Source organism: Xiphophorus maculatus, chromosome 5 (assembly GCF_002775205.1).
Source record: "Xiphophorus maculatus strain JP 163 A chromosome 5, X_maculatus-5.0-male, whole genome shotgun sequence".
In the NCBI taxonomy this organism is placed as follows: Eukaryota; Metazoa; Chordata; class Actinopteri; order Cyprinodontiformes; family Poeciliidae; genus Xiphophorus; species Xiphophorus maculatus.
In genome coordinates this window covers 16,250,048-16,268,150 of record NC_036447.1, presented here as the reverse complement: position 1 = coordinate 16,268,150, position 18,103 = coordinate 16,250,048, and the positions used below count along the sequence as shown (strand labels likewise).

The following is an 18,103-nucleotide window of genomic DNA, read 5'->3' as shown; positions in this document are numbered from 1 at the left end:
GGTTTAACACAAGGAATGCAGAAGATGTAGCCCATGTCCTGGATACAGCTGTTCATAGCTCTTGAAGCTCTGACTCCAGCTGCAGCCCATGTTTATTCCAAACTCAAATGAAATTTGTAACAACACATTAAACATGCCATGCTTTAAAATCGTTTAGTCAATTTAACACTTTGAAATAGTCACAATGGTGGAAAACACATTTCCAGTGCCAATCTTACAAAGTTAATCATGCAGTGGCTACAAAAAAGAAATCAGGAAGATGGCTACATATATGCAAGAAAAATTACATATTTGAGTATTTTATTGACCTTACATTTTGGCATACTTCCATAAAGTAGCCGTTTATGCAATGCATAAAAAACACTCTGAGATCAGTGTCTTTTGGGCCTTAAACTGAACCAGATAAAGCCAATGGGATAGCTCATTAAAATGTTGCATTTGCATCTGATTTGCATCTGAGAACAAAGTAGGGATATTATCATGTTCTGAGACCCTTTATTTACATAATGTGCTTACAGCTATTCTAACCTTTCAGCTCCATTCAGCAGCAGGCCTGTTGCAGATAAATGATGTAAAACTATCTAGATATGGATAACTGCAGTCACCTCCTCACATGACATGCAGCCTCCAACTTTGAAATCAAACGAAGTGGCTCCTAATTAGCATGCTTTACCCTTATTAAACTAGACAGGAATGCCAAACATGCACATGCAAACCTGTCAGCAGTTAGCTGGAAGCACCACAGCCACTGCTAAACTAACACATCTCTAATCATTCTGTCTGTTGTGTTCAGAGAAGAAAGGTGGCTACATACTCCCAAATCAGCAGCTGTAATTATGGAGTTTCAAAGTAATCTCTTGAAATGAGATGCTTGAATAATACAGTAGCATCAGACTGTATGCTCTCTGGATACAAATAGGTCTCTCTTACCTTTTAATCTTTATTTTCCTAACCTATGTGATTTATATATTTTTTGCAGTAAACATTAGGGCAAATAGTTTACTATGAAATGATTTTTTCTGCAGAATACTATACTTTTTTCTATATAATGTAGTACAACTACTGTAAGTTGGTACTAACTGCTTAATCGGTTGGGCTGGCTGCTCAGGTAGCTAGCCTGCAGTCTTCTGCTTAATAAACATGCAAACTGTAGTTTAAATGTAAGATTAGCTTATACTGTGGCACATCTTTAGCTTACACAGAATGACTATTTTTTGCTTTATAGGTGCAGGTCCCTACCAGCACAGCAATTAGATGTGTAAAGCTTTCACCTTCTGACATGAGTTTGGTTTGAGTGTTTAATACCTGTCACTAAAGTAATTACCTCTGCTACAGGTTTAGTTTTAACCATTTGAAATCTAATTTTGAGGCAGATCTGTCCTGTAGTCCATCCTGAAAAACGTGGTAGTTAAGTGTGTTGTGTGGACACCTGACTGCAGGAGCCGTCCTTATAGATGGAGCTGTCACTCAAAGACTTTCTTTGGAATCTCACTAAAAGCACTCGAAACCAAAGAAATATTACAAAAATTGCCCAAGCATTTTAAAATCTCTATCCACTTCGACACCCAACGGAGTCTTTTTTTCTACTGTCACCACATGTCTGCAAAGTTAACGACTTGATGCAATCAGCTCCCCATCGTCATCACATGGTTTCTCTAGAGCTGCCATTTTTTTTCCCAGATGAAAAACCTTTTCAACACTCTTAAGATTTCTTTCCACTGCATTGTGTTATAACTTGAATCTGAATGCATGTTACCAAATTTAAGTTTATCATTATAACAGGATTGATTTGATTATATATTTCAGGATTTAAATTTTATCTGTTTACCTTTCAAAGTCAAGTGTTCAGAGCTGCAGCCTCCATCTGAGCTCCCGTCCCACAGAGCACCTCTCCCCCGAGCCTCCACCACTTGGCTCCATCAGACTAGTGGCAGCGGCAATTAGAAAACACCTGGTGGAACTGCTATTCTGCTGCGCTCTTCATTTGAACTACTTCTGAGTTCAACGCTCCTTAGAATGATGTAATGTTGTAAACAGCATCATTGTTGTGATGAGAAGCTCAATAGTGTCTGCCAGAAAGGGTTGGAGGATATTTAAGAGACAGAAGTCAATTTCAAGGCGTCTGTCATTGTCATAATAACTCAAGGTAACAGTTACTTGATTGTACTTTAAAAAGAAACACTACTTTTTTTTTGTTTAGGAAGGGGACCCTGAATGACGTTGTCTTGGTCAGTTCGACTACATTCACCAGTGTGTTTTTTTTTTTTCTCAGGAATTTAACGTAAAATATTTAATAGTTAATAGAAACTGAGGAGATCTTTCATGAAAATAACATATGATTCTTCTCATCAGTTCTTTAGTGCACTGAAATCAGACTTGGATGCATGATTAAATCTATGTAGAATATTAATAGTTTTATGTGAATAAGCTTATCATTTTAAATACAAAATATATTACATGATTACTCATCATATCATTACATATATTTATAGAAACAAAACTAGCAATCTTTAACAAAAATGCACACAATTACTCATTATAGATGAAGGGCAGGTTTGCAGAGACTGATGAAAAGGTGAACGAGAAACAGATTGAACACCATGGTTGTACGGAATGATTTTTGAGGTTGTTGCATTTAGCTGACCTATTGTGAAGGTCATCAAAAAAAATTGTTTGTGCAAAATTAATCTATGGTTTGTAGCATGTGTATTCATTCTCCGTACTTTGTACTGTTGTGCTTTGTAGATGGAGGACCTAGGGTTTATGGCAAAAGCCAGAGTACAATCTGAATAGGTCACCACTCTATCATAGGTTCACCAGGTGCATGCACACACCAAGTCTGGTCTGAATATGGCAGGCCTCTTATTATGGGTAAAAGAAAAATCGCTAAGCAGTATGGCAGCCCTGCATTACAAAGCAGAGTATCTCTAGAACATGTACAAAATATTTATTGTGACTGTTATTTCTATTGTAGGCACAGGAGGAAAACTCTAATGCTGAGTTTTCTGTTCAGATGTGTCTCAGCAGTCATTATTTTTAAAGCCCGTATGCGTTGTCATTTTTTTCCTGAGCACATTGCATAACAAAAGCTTCACACAACAAACAAACAGACCCACAAGGCTCTTCTTAAACACTTCACTGTATCAAGAGTCAGATATCATAAAAATCTGTCTTTGAGCTGACTCTGCAAGTTCATTTTAACGCATCTAATCCTCCAAACACACTCGGTTCGTCTCGCTCTCCCTTGATGCTCCCCACCGTCTGAGAAGCGTAACATCAGTCTTATGGGGAATGAGACATATAATGTGAGCCCCTGATCCAACCCACTCACTCCCGCTGCTTGACTGAACACACTTTGCATCCTCTGCTTTTTCTCAGAGCCCACTCAGGTGCATTATGGAAATGTCTTCTGTCATCTTCGGTGTTGCAAAAGCTTCCTCTGGGATATATACAGTTGCAGCTCTGTGTCAGCATTGCAGGTACAGCAAGTGACTGCATCTGAAGAGCAGACAATAGTGATGAAATAGCTATTCAACAGTTCAGGACACATCACTGACAGGTCTTCCTTTCCCTCAGTGATGCTCAGAATGTTCTGTTGAAGCCTGTTGAAGATTGAGTTGACCAACACTGTTCTACAATAAAGAACTCTCCATTTGAGATGATGACTTACTGAACATATGGCTGTTGCTTCCTGCTCCTGATCACAATCATCTCGAGAGAACATCTGAGATTTGTTTAGATCTCCTATAATGTTTTGTTGTTGTTTGCTGTAAAGTTTAAGGTCATGATTATATTTAACTCCATGGGCTTCTTTGGATCATAGTTAGCATGCATTCATGAAGATTTATATATAAATGACACACTTTACAACAACTGACAGTAGTCATAGATGACCTTCCAGTTGTAGCATGCAATTTAAAGTCATAACAGAAGAAGATTGCCATGCAAAGCATAGTTTTGTTAATATTGCTATTTTATTATGCATTTTTTTCACATTTTCTTTAGAATAAAATAAATGTTGTACCAGTTGGTTTGAAAAATGTTATTGATTTCTTATCTAAACATGGGCTACAGTTATTTTTGGTTTCAGGACCATGGACAGCTTCAGATTGATACACCTGCATGTCATTTTTCCGAGCAGCTCCTTCTGGGATCATGTAATGAAAGGGAACCAGTCATTCTAGCGTCATTGGTCTATTAGTGTGTTCTGACCTAATTAACCTGAAAATGAAGCAGGTTGCATGGATTTTGTTGCTGTTACTTTAGTTAGGATAAATCCTTCCTTTTATGCTGTTGACCATAATGGTGAGGCAGATTTAAAGGGTCCTGGTCTTTTTTGAGACTTTTTTTACTCCCTTGTCGCACATTTCTTCAAATTGTATCATCCCAGTCAGGGTAAGATTATGCAACAGCTGAACAAAGCAAAAATACAAGCATGCACATGTAAAAATGACACTCTGCTCTTTGTTTATACACCAGCTGCTTGTTCAGCATGGCTCCTGACGAGGCAGTGAACCATGAGCTGTGTGTACTTACATCATTGTCCAAAATCATATTTTCTCTTGTCGTGTTTTTGGTAGCCGTGGGGATGTGAGAACGAACAGTTGCCACCATAAAAGGCTGAGTGAAATTAGCTATTTGCTCTCTCTGAGTCACACACGTTAGGGCCAGAATTTTATAACTTTAATAATTTAATTTCAGTCAATTAAATACATAGATTAAAAGTTTTAACATAATTAATTATATGTTTTATTTACTTACAAAGGTTCCGGCTAGATAAAAAAACATGTTGCAGCAACAAGCACCGATGTCCCCAACAGCATCCACAATCCACATTTCTAAAATAGTATTATTTCAAAGAAGCACTTGAATGATTAGGGCAGCAACTGAAAGGTGAATATCTTTCAATATATTGGCAGCAAAAAGTGAATTGAAGGTGTCAGATATATATATATATAATACAGAAACTTCACAGAGGCAGATATTAAGGAGGCTGTCATCCTCAGATTGTGTCTTTTTTTATAACATGTTTTATACATTGCTAGAAAAAAGGTAAAATCAAACCAAATAAATTAAAGAATAAAAAGATTAGGCCTGCACCACTCAACAAAACAAGATTAGAAGAGAGAAATTATGTTATAATTTGAATTGAAACAAAGACAAAGTAATGATGATGAGGCCGGTTGTCTAGCCTCTACAGGCCCTTCTGTGTAAACAAAGACAGCAACAGAGGTGCTTGCTCTATGTCTGCCCATCAAATTTAAAATGGTTCAAGTAAAAAAAAAAAAAAAAAGCTATAGCATTGTGTGGACAAGCTCAAAAGTTTTTCCAACTCACTTTGCAGAGAATTCTCTTAAAATATGCAGACGGGAGTAGCACTTGAGATTTATGCTTTTGTCCTATTGTGAGTAAATATGTGATAGGAGAGGTGTAGGTGAGTGGGTGTAGGGACAGATGTTCATGTTGTGTTTGCCAGAACCTGTCTGTGTGACTGTGCGTGTGCGAGCAGCAATAAATCCAGCTATTGCTTGTTGGAAACTAAAGAATGGTCACTCTATTATAAGACAGAGTGAGATACTCCACACTAATCACGCCGTCTCCGAGCATCGCAATGGACCAGACCAAAGCCGTCTGAGCATGCTCATTCGTGGGATTAATTAGCAAACTTCAATGAGTACCTAATGATGTTGTCAAAGAGCTTTTCAATGGTTCTTTCCCTACTTCTACAGTAAATGTGCACTGAAAGTGGAGGCACGAGTTTGGCTGTGGATGGAGGGAGTTGATTGTCACTCTGTAATTTTCGGTCTGACAACCTTGTAAGTGCGAGAGGCGTAGGTGTGCCAGTGACAAGGAGCTTGCTTTCAGCTGACAACCCCACAATGCCTGTCACCCAATGTTTCCCACCAGTCACATTCGCATTATTCAAATCTTTGGAAATGTCAACAGAGCAAACTTCCAACTTTTGGAGCTGCATGCTTTTATTTCAATTTGAAGCCCCAAGAGATCTGCAAACCCGTTATAGAGCAGCAACAGGAGATCTACATACATAACTGTGAAAAATATAGACCTCTATTTGGAGTATTTGTAAGTGAGGATAAGGTTTGATAGCCACAGCTTTGATTGTATCATTTGGTTTTGGACACAGACCCTTGCTGTACATTCACCATCCTCAACCAAGAACCATTGAACTGGACATACTCTGTGTTTGTCAGACATTGTGGTGAACAACTTCCTGGTGTCTGTGTGAGCACAGATGTGCTGAATGACAGGCTGTATTATCAGCAGAACTGATGGTGTTTAAAAAAAAAGAAACAGTTTCAGAGGTTAATGAACAGTCTGCTCCAGCAAAGATATGTGATTCCCTCTAATATCAAAGCACAATTTTAGGATGATTTAGCAAAACGCTGACTGAACTTTAATCACAGTTTGGTGCTGGCCCATTTTAATGGAGCTGTTGTCAAAGAGAGTAATACATTTTTATATTATTATCAAAGATTTGCCACCCTGATATAATTTTCTTGGCTTATGAAGGAAAAAGCCTGTAGCAAGAGGTTTATAATAAACAAACACAAATGGTAAAAATCAAATTAGGAATCAGCACTGACTTTTTAACTAAATATCACAAAAGGTCATGCTCATTGTTGATCCAAAGATCAGTATTAGAACTCAAGGAGTTCATATAAAGATTTAAAGGTTTAAAAAAACAGAATAGATGTGATGTTTGTTAATATATCTCTTGCAAGAAAAAGGAAAAACATTCTGAGTATGGAAATGGTCAGAAGTTACTTACTTTTCAGTAGCTACAGTTTCACTGTTTGCTTCTCTCCAGTCATGTTGCACAAACAAGCATGATTAGGTTGATATCTCGGGGAAATTGGAAAGTAGTCTGGCTCATGGTTCACTGCAGACAGGAAATAAGTTCTGTGATTTCACTGGTAGGCTCTTGGGGTTCTGCTTTTTCTCAACACAGCAACGACTTCAGAAATTTGTCTCAGAGGGACACGCAGAGACCAATCACATTTCAGTGTCGCATCCTATAGGAGTTCTGAGGTCTCTAATCTCATTGATGTCACTTTGTTTAACTCTAATTGTTTGTGTTTTGTTCAGGTTCATCTTGGTATTCACCTGCCTGGTCCTTTCTGTGTTCTCAACCATCCCGGCTCATCAGGACATCTCCTCCAACTGCCTACTAATTCTGGTAAGAAAACCTTGAACCAGAAAAAATCTCCGTCATTCTCCTGAGCTGATCACACAGGAGTTTAAACATTAAAATGTCTGGAGCGGGATAATGGCCAATGCTGAGGGCTCTTCTCATTTCTCTAATATGCAAATCCCTAGTCCTTTAGCAGAGTCTGTGGACTGGAATAAGGATGTCACAACAACTATTCCAGTCCACTCATGTGACAATGTTTACACTTGACTCAGAAATGTATGCCAAACATATAAAGCTCAGTTTTTAAAAGTCAACTTAAAGTTCTTATATTAATTATGTTCTTTTTTGTCTGGAAATTTTGCATCATATTAATTCTTCAAAAAAAGTTTCTAATTTTTAGGAGAACATTTCTTAAGGTAATTTTAATTTTCATTTAATCTTTAAAAAGTATTTACACATTGGTTTTGGTTTTTTTTACATTTTTCTTCTCGCAGTTGTCAAAAAGTTTGAAAACCAATGCTCTACAACAGGCCTGTATGACTGTAACACGCTGACCACAGAGTGCACAGAGCAGACCAAACTCTTCCCCACAGTAAAAATATAAGTACATTTGTTTTTCATGTCCTGAGCTACCATGCCCTCCATAAGCCACTTCAGTGGCTTCAGTTAATATCAGTGCAATTGGCTGTTCTCAGTTTCATTGTTAATATTATATAACCTTTCTCAGTTTTCCTTTTTGTAGAAAATAGTGACCATGACTTAGTTCCATGACGAATAAGTGAGAAACAATTTAAAAGCCTTATTAATTAACTGTGCAATTTTTTTGTATTAACCCTATTTTCATTTTCTGTTTGACAATCTTTTGGCTGTCAACAGAGTCTAGACTGGCTAAATAAATGCTAACAGTATCTCTCCAAGCATCTGTCTAGACAAAGTCATCAAGGTGAAACTCAATGCCACATTTGTTCACCTGTCCCTAATTTATTTTGGCCTCAAACTTTCAAACCCTCAATTGTAGATTCTTTAAGTACCCATAACACCAAATGGAGCTCATTCGGTGTTATGAGAAAAAGATTTAAGAAGAACAGACTGAGCCAACGGTGGGCACAGGCGCAAAAATGCTTTTAAAAGTCTCCTAAAATGATTTTACATTTGTGGTTTTTTTTTCTTCTTTGAAAAGCCTCTAGCAGAAAGGAAAGGTCACTCTTTTGTACACTGCAGCAATTCCTGCAGACAATTGCCCCTGCAGCTGTCGCTACCATTTCACAAAGTGCACCCCACTAATTGCATCAGTGTTACATCTAATGGAAGCAGAAGCAGTGTGTGTGCATTAACAGAGGACCTACCTTAGTCATAATCACACAAAAAGCTCTCTGCACCTGGTGACAAACAATAAGGCGATAATGAGGCAGAATGTGTGATGAATCCACAAAATAACAAGCAAAGCTTGAAACGCAAATGTGTTCTTGGGAGACTAAATATCACAACCTCTTTTTAAAAAACTAACCAAAGGATTAGATGAAGGTTGTTAATGTCACCCTTCCTCCACTTCATTGGTACCATTTTCTGGCAGGACTTCTTTGCTTGCAAACATTCCTCCTGTAAGTTCTCTTGATTGGACATCTGCACTACAGAATTTGCAGTACATCTTGCAATATATCTTTAGTGGGGACATTCAGCATCCATGGCATCAAGAAGAAATTGTCAGACATGCAAACCAGTGATATCTAAATGCTTCTGTTTGCAAGGAGCCAACATATATGACAACTGCCAGGTTATCTGCCGACAAGCATAGAAGACATAGAAGACTACACTTAGTCTTCTATGCTACACTACACACACTACACAAGACATACATCTTGTTCAGCGGACAAGATGTATGTCCGCTGAACTAAAACACCTCCTGCCTATGCTTTCTGTCATGTACCTTTCTCTCAAAATTCTCCATTTGCTTGTGTGACTTTCCCAACAGGAGTTTGTGATGATCGTTGTGTTTGGTTTGGAGTATATCATACGCATCTGGTCGGCAGGATGCTGCTGCCGCTACAGAGGATGGCAGGGCCGTCTGCGCTTTGCCAGGAAGCCCTTCTGTGTCATAGGTGAGTTTAACCTCTCCATCGCTCTGACCATTGCCCCTCACTGATGGAGAACACTTACTCTCTTTGAACTCAGTCCTACAGCAAGCTGTAATGACCATGGTTTGGTGGTTTCATTTTAGCTGTTGTTAGAGGTTTAAAAAGCAGAGAGGAGGCAAAATGTTATTCTTTCCTATGTTTAGACTTGGATCTTTTGGCTTGGAACATACAGAAGTATGATATCGAGGGGTAAGAAGCACGGTTTCTGCTGCTTCTCTTGCCTGGGCGTAGCTGCCGTTTGCAAGGCTGAGGGAATGAGAGGAAAGCAAAAGGGTGAACATCAAGGACAAAAATCAAGCAAAAGAGTTAAAGTTAAGTGAACTTTGAAAGAGAGCAAAAATGTTTATGATAGAATGACTTTTTTAAAAAAAAAAAAAGCAAGTTATCATCTGTGACTTTCTGGGAAGAGGGTTGTATCAGGCTTTTTTTTTTTATATAAATTTTGTAGTTGATAATGACATTATGTTTTCATGTAAAATTGAAAACATAATGTTCAAAAATAAAAGCAAGATTTTAGGAGGTTTTATGTTTTAACAAAAAAATCACTGCTGTGGAAAGCTCTTTCATATCTAAAAGACTTAGACCTGAACTGACATCCTCTAGAAAGCTTGGCATAAATAAATAAATAAATAAATAAATAAAAACATTCTTGGAAAGAAAAAGCAACAACAAAAAAACATTTTGGGAAAAATAGAGTTGATTTTGAAGGCCTTGTAAAAATCAATTTAAAATCTGAAAAATAACACGTGAAGCTCAAAGACAATAGTGATGATGAATATGGAATTTATTTTTTGGAAAACAGCTCAAGTAAAAATCTTTCTTTTCTTTTCAAATTCTTTGTAGATGGAGAATCATCAAGAAACATGTATTTTTATTAAGTAAATATAACATCTGGGTATCATAGACAAGATGTGATAAGGTAAAGCCCTGTTGATCTATTCAAAATAGAATTGTTCAATTAAAGTCCCCAAACTGAGTTTACACAAAACTCAGTTTAATGAAATAACATTCCAGTTTCATCTATTTGATCTAACAGCTGCAAGATTTTGTCTTCACCCATAAATACATCTAGTAGTATGAAGATTTTATCCCTATTGGACATAAAATCCCTCTTTTAGTCACTATTTCAGCCTTAAAAAATTATTCAATCTGCGGAATGGAATTTATCAGCAGATGACACATTAGCAAATTAGCCTTAGTGTTAGGCACAGCTCATTTGTACCCAGTCAAGCTTCATTAGTGTGCTTGAAAAGATCTCAGTTACCAGAACTATTGGCAGTAATATTTCATTCCGTATTAGAAATATGGGATGTTTATTGAAATAAGTCAAGAGAATCATCAAAAAAGCTTAGAGAAGATATCATTGTCTTATGTTTACAGGTAAAAGAATACTAAATGTTAAAAATAGTCCATAAAGCTAGAGATATAGATGGGCGCATAGTTCGCAAGTTTAAAGTTAAAGGAACAGTGGCTACACCATTTAGCACCAGCGAATCCTGGAAGAAATTGCCATGTTGTCTTAGAGAAAGTTCAAGCTTGGAGATAATTGGATATTTAAACAGAGCACTGATCGCAGCATGCCTCAATATCTACCAAGGCCTGGTTTCAGAAGATTTCCTACTTGGTTGCCCATCATACTTATGTCACTTAACATGCTAAAAATTTCTGGTAAGATTTGAAAAGGGCAGGTGCAGCACACAAACTCAACAATATTAATGAACCAGAGGTCTCTGCCCAGGAAGAGTGGGATAAGGTTCCTCGGGAATACTCCCAGAAGCTGGTCATGATTGAATAAGGGTGCTGTACTTAACAATTTCGTTCATGAAATTGTTGAATAATCTACAGACTGCAGAAGTAATCAAACATGACCTTTTTTAAATACATTTTTGAAAAACCTTTTGTAGTATTAGCCGTGTTGAGCTATTTAAATGGTCATTTTTTTGAATTGTTTGTTGCATCTGCTGTTTTGCATAATGCAAATAAACCTCATTAGAATTGAGTGTTAAATAAGTGCTACAGCACTGTAACATTCAGTAATGTCTACAGTTTAAAGCAGATACGCATATTAAAATAAAGTACTATTGAAAAAAACTGAGTAAACTAATGCATCTATTTAGTGACAAAACACAGAAAATGAATAGAATAGAATATAAATACCTTTATTTTTCAACATGGGGTAATTCAGGTCTAACAGCAGCACATTATGTGCTCTATGTAAACCTCAAAGGGCAGTGAACTCTGTGCAGCTCTGTGGTCCCCCCCACACACGTATTTTTCAAGCTGCTTCTGAACTCGCACAAAGAGAATATAAAAAGTAAAAGCTGTGTAAGAGTTTTACTCGGCATGTCTCTGAGACGGGACACGGCACAGTGGAGGAACAAAAAGAGATAAAATGACAGGAGCTGACGGTTGCAGTGGTTCTCTGTGGGTTCGATGTTGTGTATTTATTACGTGTGGTTTCTGTGTGAACTTCCGCTGAGTTATGTCTGTGTACGTCTGTCTGCCTGCCTGAGACCTTGTTTGTGCATCTGATTGTCACAGTTTGCAGAACATTTTACAATAGTGCCAGAGCATGAGAAATTTTACTTCGCTCTGCAGTCCTGTTTGTGCCAGCAGCAGAACTACACTACATGATAACATTGTTACTTACAGCATCAAATGAGTCAAAGTTATTGCATTGTTGTGGATGCCAACAGTAGAGTATAATCTCTTGTTAAAAGAATATTGTGCCAATCAGACCATTGAAAAATTAAACAAAACTAATACAAAAAAAGTGTTTTACTTTATTTCTTTATAATTCTTTTCTCTTTTTCTGTGTTTTACCTTTTCTTCCGCCTGGCTTCTCCAGACATCATAGTGCTGATCGCGTCAGTGGCAGTGGTGTCGTCGGCAGGCAGCCAAACCAACATGTTTGCCACCTCAGTCCTGCGGAGCTTGCGCTTCCTGCAGATTCTTCGGATGGTTCGGATGGACCGAAGAGGTGGGACCTGGAAGCTGCTGGGATCTGTGGTGTACGCTCATAGTAAGGTCAGCAGAAACAAAACACACCGAGAATCACATTGAATGGACTGCTGGTAAAGCTTTGATTGATCAGGTTTCCGGTAAGCCAAAAAAATAAACCTAGACCTAAAGTTATACACACACAAAAAAAAAATTACCAAAAGTTTATATTCTGTCAGGGTTTAATTTTGAACTTTTTGAAAAAAATCACTTCGACAGCTGCAGCTGATCCAACGCTGCTTGCGTTCTAAAACCAGAAAGAGTCCCTACACTGGCTCCCTGTATCTCAGAGATAGACTTTAAAATATTGCTGTTAGTTTATAAATCACTCAACGGCTTAGCAACACAATACATTATAGATCTGCTGCTGTTGCACCAATCTTCCAGATCACCTTCTGGTTCTGGTCTGCTCTGTATCCCCAGAACCAGAACTGAACACGGAGAAGCGGCATTCAACTTCTATGCACTACAAATCTGGAACACACTTCCAGAAAAACTGTAAAACAGTCAAAACACTTTTTTAGTCTTTTAAATAAAGACTAAAAATCCACTTCCTTTTCAAACATAATAAATGAAACATTGATGTTTGTTATTGGTTTTCTCAATTGTTGACTGTATGGTGCTTTTTTTATTACTTGTATTATAAATATTATTAGGAACATAAATATTTTGTTTAAGTTTCTAAGGTGTAAAGCACTTTGAACTGCCTTGTTGCTGAAATCTGCTATACAAATAAACTTAATTGATTGATATTACGCACAAAAGCTCCTAAATACTAGTTGTTCCACTTGGTAACTTTTATTTTCTTGTTTTCTGCAAACCCACTTCAATTTTGGAGTCATTCAAGAATACACATTCTAGTTCACTGCTAAACTGCTAAACTTCTAAATTTGACTGACATATAGATATTTCTTTGCACAGAAAGTAATACATCCTGAGTGCACTGTGAAAATATGTATCTGAGCCAGGTCTGTAAAGATGGCAGAATTGCAAATTGCGTTGAAGTTTTGTCTGTATTGTGAGAGTGAAGATTAGCATACTACATATATACTTCTATGTACATTTGTACGTTTTTAAAGAAAGTTTGACATGCTTTACTAGAAAAAAGTATAATTGTAGGCTACCTTTGATAATAGATTAATGTCATGTGACATCATAGAAACATAACGCTGAGATCTTTCACAGATGAATAAAAACATATACTCTGCATCTACACTTGAAAATAAATAAAACATAGTTATTCAAAACAATACTCTGAAAACTTAAGGAAATTAGTTTAATTTGTGCTTTTAATTATGTAACTATGTGTTGAAAATGTTGTTAAATTTAAACTCAAGAGTTCTGGCCAAAACATTTCTAGCACAATTTCCCCTCCACTTCCTGCTCTTTTTCTTTGACTCACTATGATCCATCCGCCTTCACCTATAACAACCCACACAAACCTTTTCTCTTTTACTTCTGCCTGACATATTTGTGTAGAAACCACAGCAGGTCATTTCTGCTTTTCTTTGCTTCTTTCAAAGCTGCACATTCAGATAGACTCCTCCTGGTAAAATGTTTCACACTACACAAACAGGTCGAGGTTCAGTACAAGATGACGACGCGTCTTATAAGAATTCTTTGATTCTGCTCCTGCATCTGACTGTGGGCAAGCTTTCGGCCACAAAATTTGTTTCGAGTGGATCTTTGAGGAGAAAACACAACTCATAAAAGGATTACATAGCTGCTTTTATGTCCTGTTGTTATCTCAATGAGATGTTACCACATGTACATTTACTTTTAGCTGCAAATGAAGTAACAGTTTTAAATGATGTGAGATTAGCAAAGTGTTGGTTGGTGCTATTAAATATGTCATAGTGCCAGACCATTTACAACATTTGCAGAAGTTAAATCCAATCTTCATTAACAAAGATCCAGAAATCAAACTTTAAGGCAGATTTTTGTAAATCTTTGCCTTGCCAATACTGATTTTTAGCTGATTCTAATTTTTTTTAAATAACTGGAATTAGCAACACTGATTTATTTTTTTCTAGCCTTCCTGCAGTGAGGAGTCGTTAGGACTATATCAAGAGCTTAGGCAACATGACTTTGTTAGTGTGAGAGCAGTCACTGTAAAAGTGGGTTTTGCTAAGACAAGATAACAGACTTGGGATTATAAACTTGCTTATAAGTTTTTTAATTAGCAATTAGCGTTCGTAGTGTAGCAAGCATTACAAAAACAGCCATGACATTTATTTCTTGCAGTAGACTCTTATCTTAACACTGCCAACATTTTGAAAGCCAGCACATTTCCTGACAAACAGGTCTACAGCTATAAAGGATAAAATGGAGCAACTTTGAAAATGCCTGCAGAAAGTCTCACTTTCTCGCAGCTTGAACAGTTCATACATGACTTGGACTTCATATAAAGTGACACCTCTGGTGTCCAATCATTAGAAAATAATTTTGAAAGTGAGGGAACGGATGACTTCTTTCATAAAATATATGAATTTAATTCTGTTATTTAGCCACAGTTAAATCTGATTGCTTCCTCTGATTTACTTCTTGCAGGAGCTGGTAACTGCCTGGTACATCGGCTTCCTGGTTTTGATCTTCTCTTCGTTCCTCGTCTACCTTGTGGAGAACAAGTTCAACAAAGAGTTTGCCACCTATGCTGATGCGTTGTGGTGGGGCACGGTAAGCTTTGAGGAATTGGCTATAAATGCCAGTGTTCAAAAAAGTAGTAAAAAAAAAAATGCCATCATCCTGATAGGTTCTAGGCATCAGCCCAATATATCAGTTGAATGTCTTGGAGCAGTGAAGTTCACCTGATAATGTAGTTTCTCTGTAGTTTCACTACTTTGAATGCTTAAAATGTCTCTTTTTTTCTTATTCAATGTGTCTATGAGAAAACTTAGTAGCAAAAAAGGTCATTTTTAAAGCGTTTTAATTTAAACACTTTCAAATTATGTAGAATATTTTGCATTTATAAAGTGACACACCACATGTATGTTCTTACAAACTGATAACGATTTTTTGCCACAGATCACCCTAACAACCATCGGCTATGGAGACAAGACACCAAAGACATGGACAGGACGGATGCTGTCCGCAGGGTTCGCACTCCTGGGTATTTCCTTCTTTGCCTTGCCTGCTGTAAGTATTTTCCTTCTCTGTGTTTTTTTTAAATATGGTATTTATTTCATGGATTTGGTGCCAATGAAAACAACAAGACTGTGAAGGGACTGTGACTGTGTTGAGTTTTGGGTAACCTTCAGTGTCCTACCACTTTACATATTTTGGATGCATCTGTGGTTCTGTGTGTACCAAATTTGAAACATTTAATCTTCTTTGTCTATTAATGATTGGAGTGTGTGGTTTTGTACACTTAAGGTTAAGTCATCAATACAGTAACATGGCAAAACTGACTGAGATGTCTTACGTTTTACCACAAATGAACTGAATGTGTCTATATTTTGATTTATTTTGAGGAAAACACTGAAAGCTATGTGTATATGAGAGAGAACCAACTGATGTATGTCTCATCAGGGTATTCTGGGCTCAGGCTTTGCCCTGAAGGTTCAGGAGCAGCACAGACAAAAGCACTTTGAGAAGAGGAGGAACCCTGCAGCCTACCTCATCCAGGTAAAGTTGGAATTTCTTAGGGACTCTTTTCCTGAATCTGTTCTTTAAAATCTCATCAGTGGTAACAAAGCCTTTTCATCACCATGTGCAGCACAAGAACTGAACCAGGACTGGAACTGGTTTGACTAAAGAGGGGCAAAAGTTTACATTATTGTGCGACAGTATTCACACTACATTTCAGCCATGTTACAGCCATTATACTTCAGCATATTTATTGGGATTTTATTTGCTGTCAAAATCCAGTCTTTAAGGGCTAGTGTCCTACAACTTTCAGATGTGTCTCTGCTTCAGCATACCTGAATCAAATAAGTAGTTAATTATATGACCTCTGAAGAACTTAACGCCAGGCTGAGAAGATAACTTTGATTCATGTGTGATTCATGCAGAAAACCGATCCTCAAGGACTCCGGTCTGACATTCCTTTATCGCCCAAGGCAAAGTAGTGCATATTTGTGAAATGGAAAGAAAACAGTTTTTAAAAATATGTTGTATATAAAAAAATAACTACTAACTGTGGCATGCAGTTCTATTCAGTCCCTGTAATGGGATGGTTATACAAAGTATTGACTTAAAGGATAAATACAGATTTGCATCAGTCTCTTTTTTCTAATTTTCATTGGTGAAAAAGGTTGAAACTAGATGCCATTTTCCTTCCACCATTCTGAACCACTTTGAGCTGCATTACAATAGATCTCAATACACTACATTGCAAATTGTGGTTGTAATGACAAGACAATAAAAAAAAAAATACTAATAATTTTGCAAGGAATTTTAAGTTAATATCTGAATATTAATGAATGTGATTTTAAACATGTTTATTTTCTTATCCTCCAGCTTCTCTTTTTCCATCCTAGACCTTTTTGGACAGTAAATCTCATTCTCTCTAGCCGCTTCCGTCTTCACCCAGGAGTAACCTCTAAAATCTGTTTTTAAACAGGTTCTTCCAAAAATACACCAATATTCTACCCTTTACTTCTTCCTGTCCTCTTCACATTTCTCCTCATGCTTTCTTTTCTTCTTTGCTCTCCTCTTTTACTCATACGTTGTCACTTCATTTTGTGCATCTCACTGTTATACCAGGCTGTGTGGCGTTATTACTCCACTGACAGGCCCTATCTGGATGCCACGTGGCGGCACTATGAGAGCCTCCTGCCAGTCAACAGGCATGTACCCATGCCTGCCTAACCTGCATCTGGGGCCAGATGTGTGACACATCTGAGTATTTTTTAATTTTTTTAATTGTTTTTGCTTTTTCACTAATCATCTGTCTTCATTAGTTTTATCATTGTCCTGATCTATTTTGCACTCTTCTTTATGGTACCCTCTTTGATCCTGATTTACTTGTTTGTTTTTTGCTTTACATTTACCTCTATTTTGGGTTGGGGGTGTCTTCTGTTTGTGTTCTGCATGCAGTGTGTTTGGCGTAGTTATGCAGCTGATGAGAACTCGGTTTCCGTTGCTACCTGGAAGCCTCACTTGAAGGCGTTGCATACCTGCAGCCCTACAAAGTAGGTACAACTATGACAGCTGATGTCTGTATTTGGTGTTTTTGTCACACTCTCTCTTGGATTTCTGATTTAAGAAGAATTACTTTTGTTGCTGTTGAACTATCTTATATACTTCCCTTATCAGACTTATCATGTATCCTCCATAATTATTGATCCTCCATCTATCTCTTATTGCTGTAGCATAAATTTAAACTTACATCCAAAAGTCAATTTGAATGCTAATATTTCAAGCAACAATCCCTTTTCACCACTATGGCACCAATCAATCTTTGAATTTGAGGTTCTTCAGCTCTCTTAAAATAACCTGGCACAAGGTACAGTCTTCCTGTGTCTGTTGTTCAAAAGTCCAAAATATAGTTAACAAAAACAGGAGATTGTTATTAACAAGGAAAGAAGAATGCAAAGTGAATTCCGATACAAGCAGAAGGAGCTGCAAAGGTTTTTAAAGTTTGACAAGTTTGAGCCTGGAGTTGTTTTAGGATGTCATAAATTGATTGATTCTGTCTGGCTCAGCATCTGAAATCTCTGGGTGAATGTTAATCTCCATTCCTCCATTGTTCAGGGAGTTGTCTGCTGTGGTTAAGATATTCATTGCTCGTAGCCTTTCTACAGAACCCCATTTTAAAGAAGCTAACCCATCCCTCTAAAGATGGGAAGTAATAATCTTTCTGTAGAAGATTTAT

At 37.3% G+C, this 18,103-nt stretch overlaps 1 protein-coding gene across 7 annotated transcripts in view; it reads left to right on the top strand.

The window, feature by feature from the left end:
* LOC102219065 (potassium voltage-gated channel subfamily KQT member 5-like) overlaps nucleotides 1-18,103 on the top strand; it is a 107,600-nt gene that overhangs the window by 72,506 nt on the left and 16,991 nt on the right. For 6 of the 7 annotated variants that reach the window (XM_023334394.1, XM_023334393.1, XM_023334392.1 and 3 more), the window contains exons 2-8: nucleotides 7,108-7,198; nucleotides 9,126-9,252; nucleotides 12,137-12,315; nucleotides 14,839-14,964; nucleotides 15,313-15,423; nucleotides 15,817-15,912; nucleotides 17,326-17,420. In XM_023334394.1, the coding sequence (XP_023190162.1) occupies nucleotides 7,108-7,198; nucleotides 9,126-9,252; nucleotides 12,137-12,315; nucleotides 14,839-14,964; nucleotides 15,313-15,423; nucleotides 15,817-15,912; nucleotides 17,326-17,420 (825 nt within the window). Of the gene's footprint in view, nucleotides 1-7,107; nucleotides 7,199-9,125; nucleotides 9,253-12,136; nucleotides 12,316-14,838; nucleotides 14,965-15,312; nucleotides 15,424-15,816; nucleotides 15,913-16,992; nucleotides 17,076-17,325; nucleotides 17,421-18,103 lie in introns of all 7 variants that reach the window. The other variant, XM_023334396.1, reaches the window with a different exon arrangement.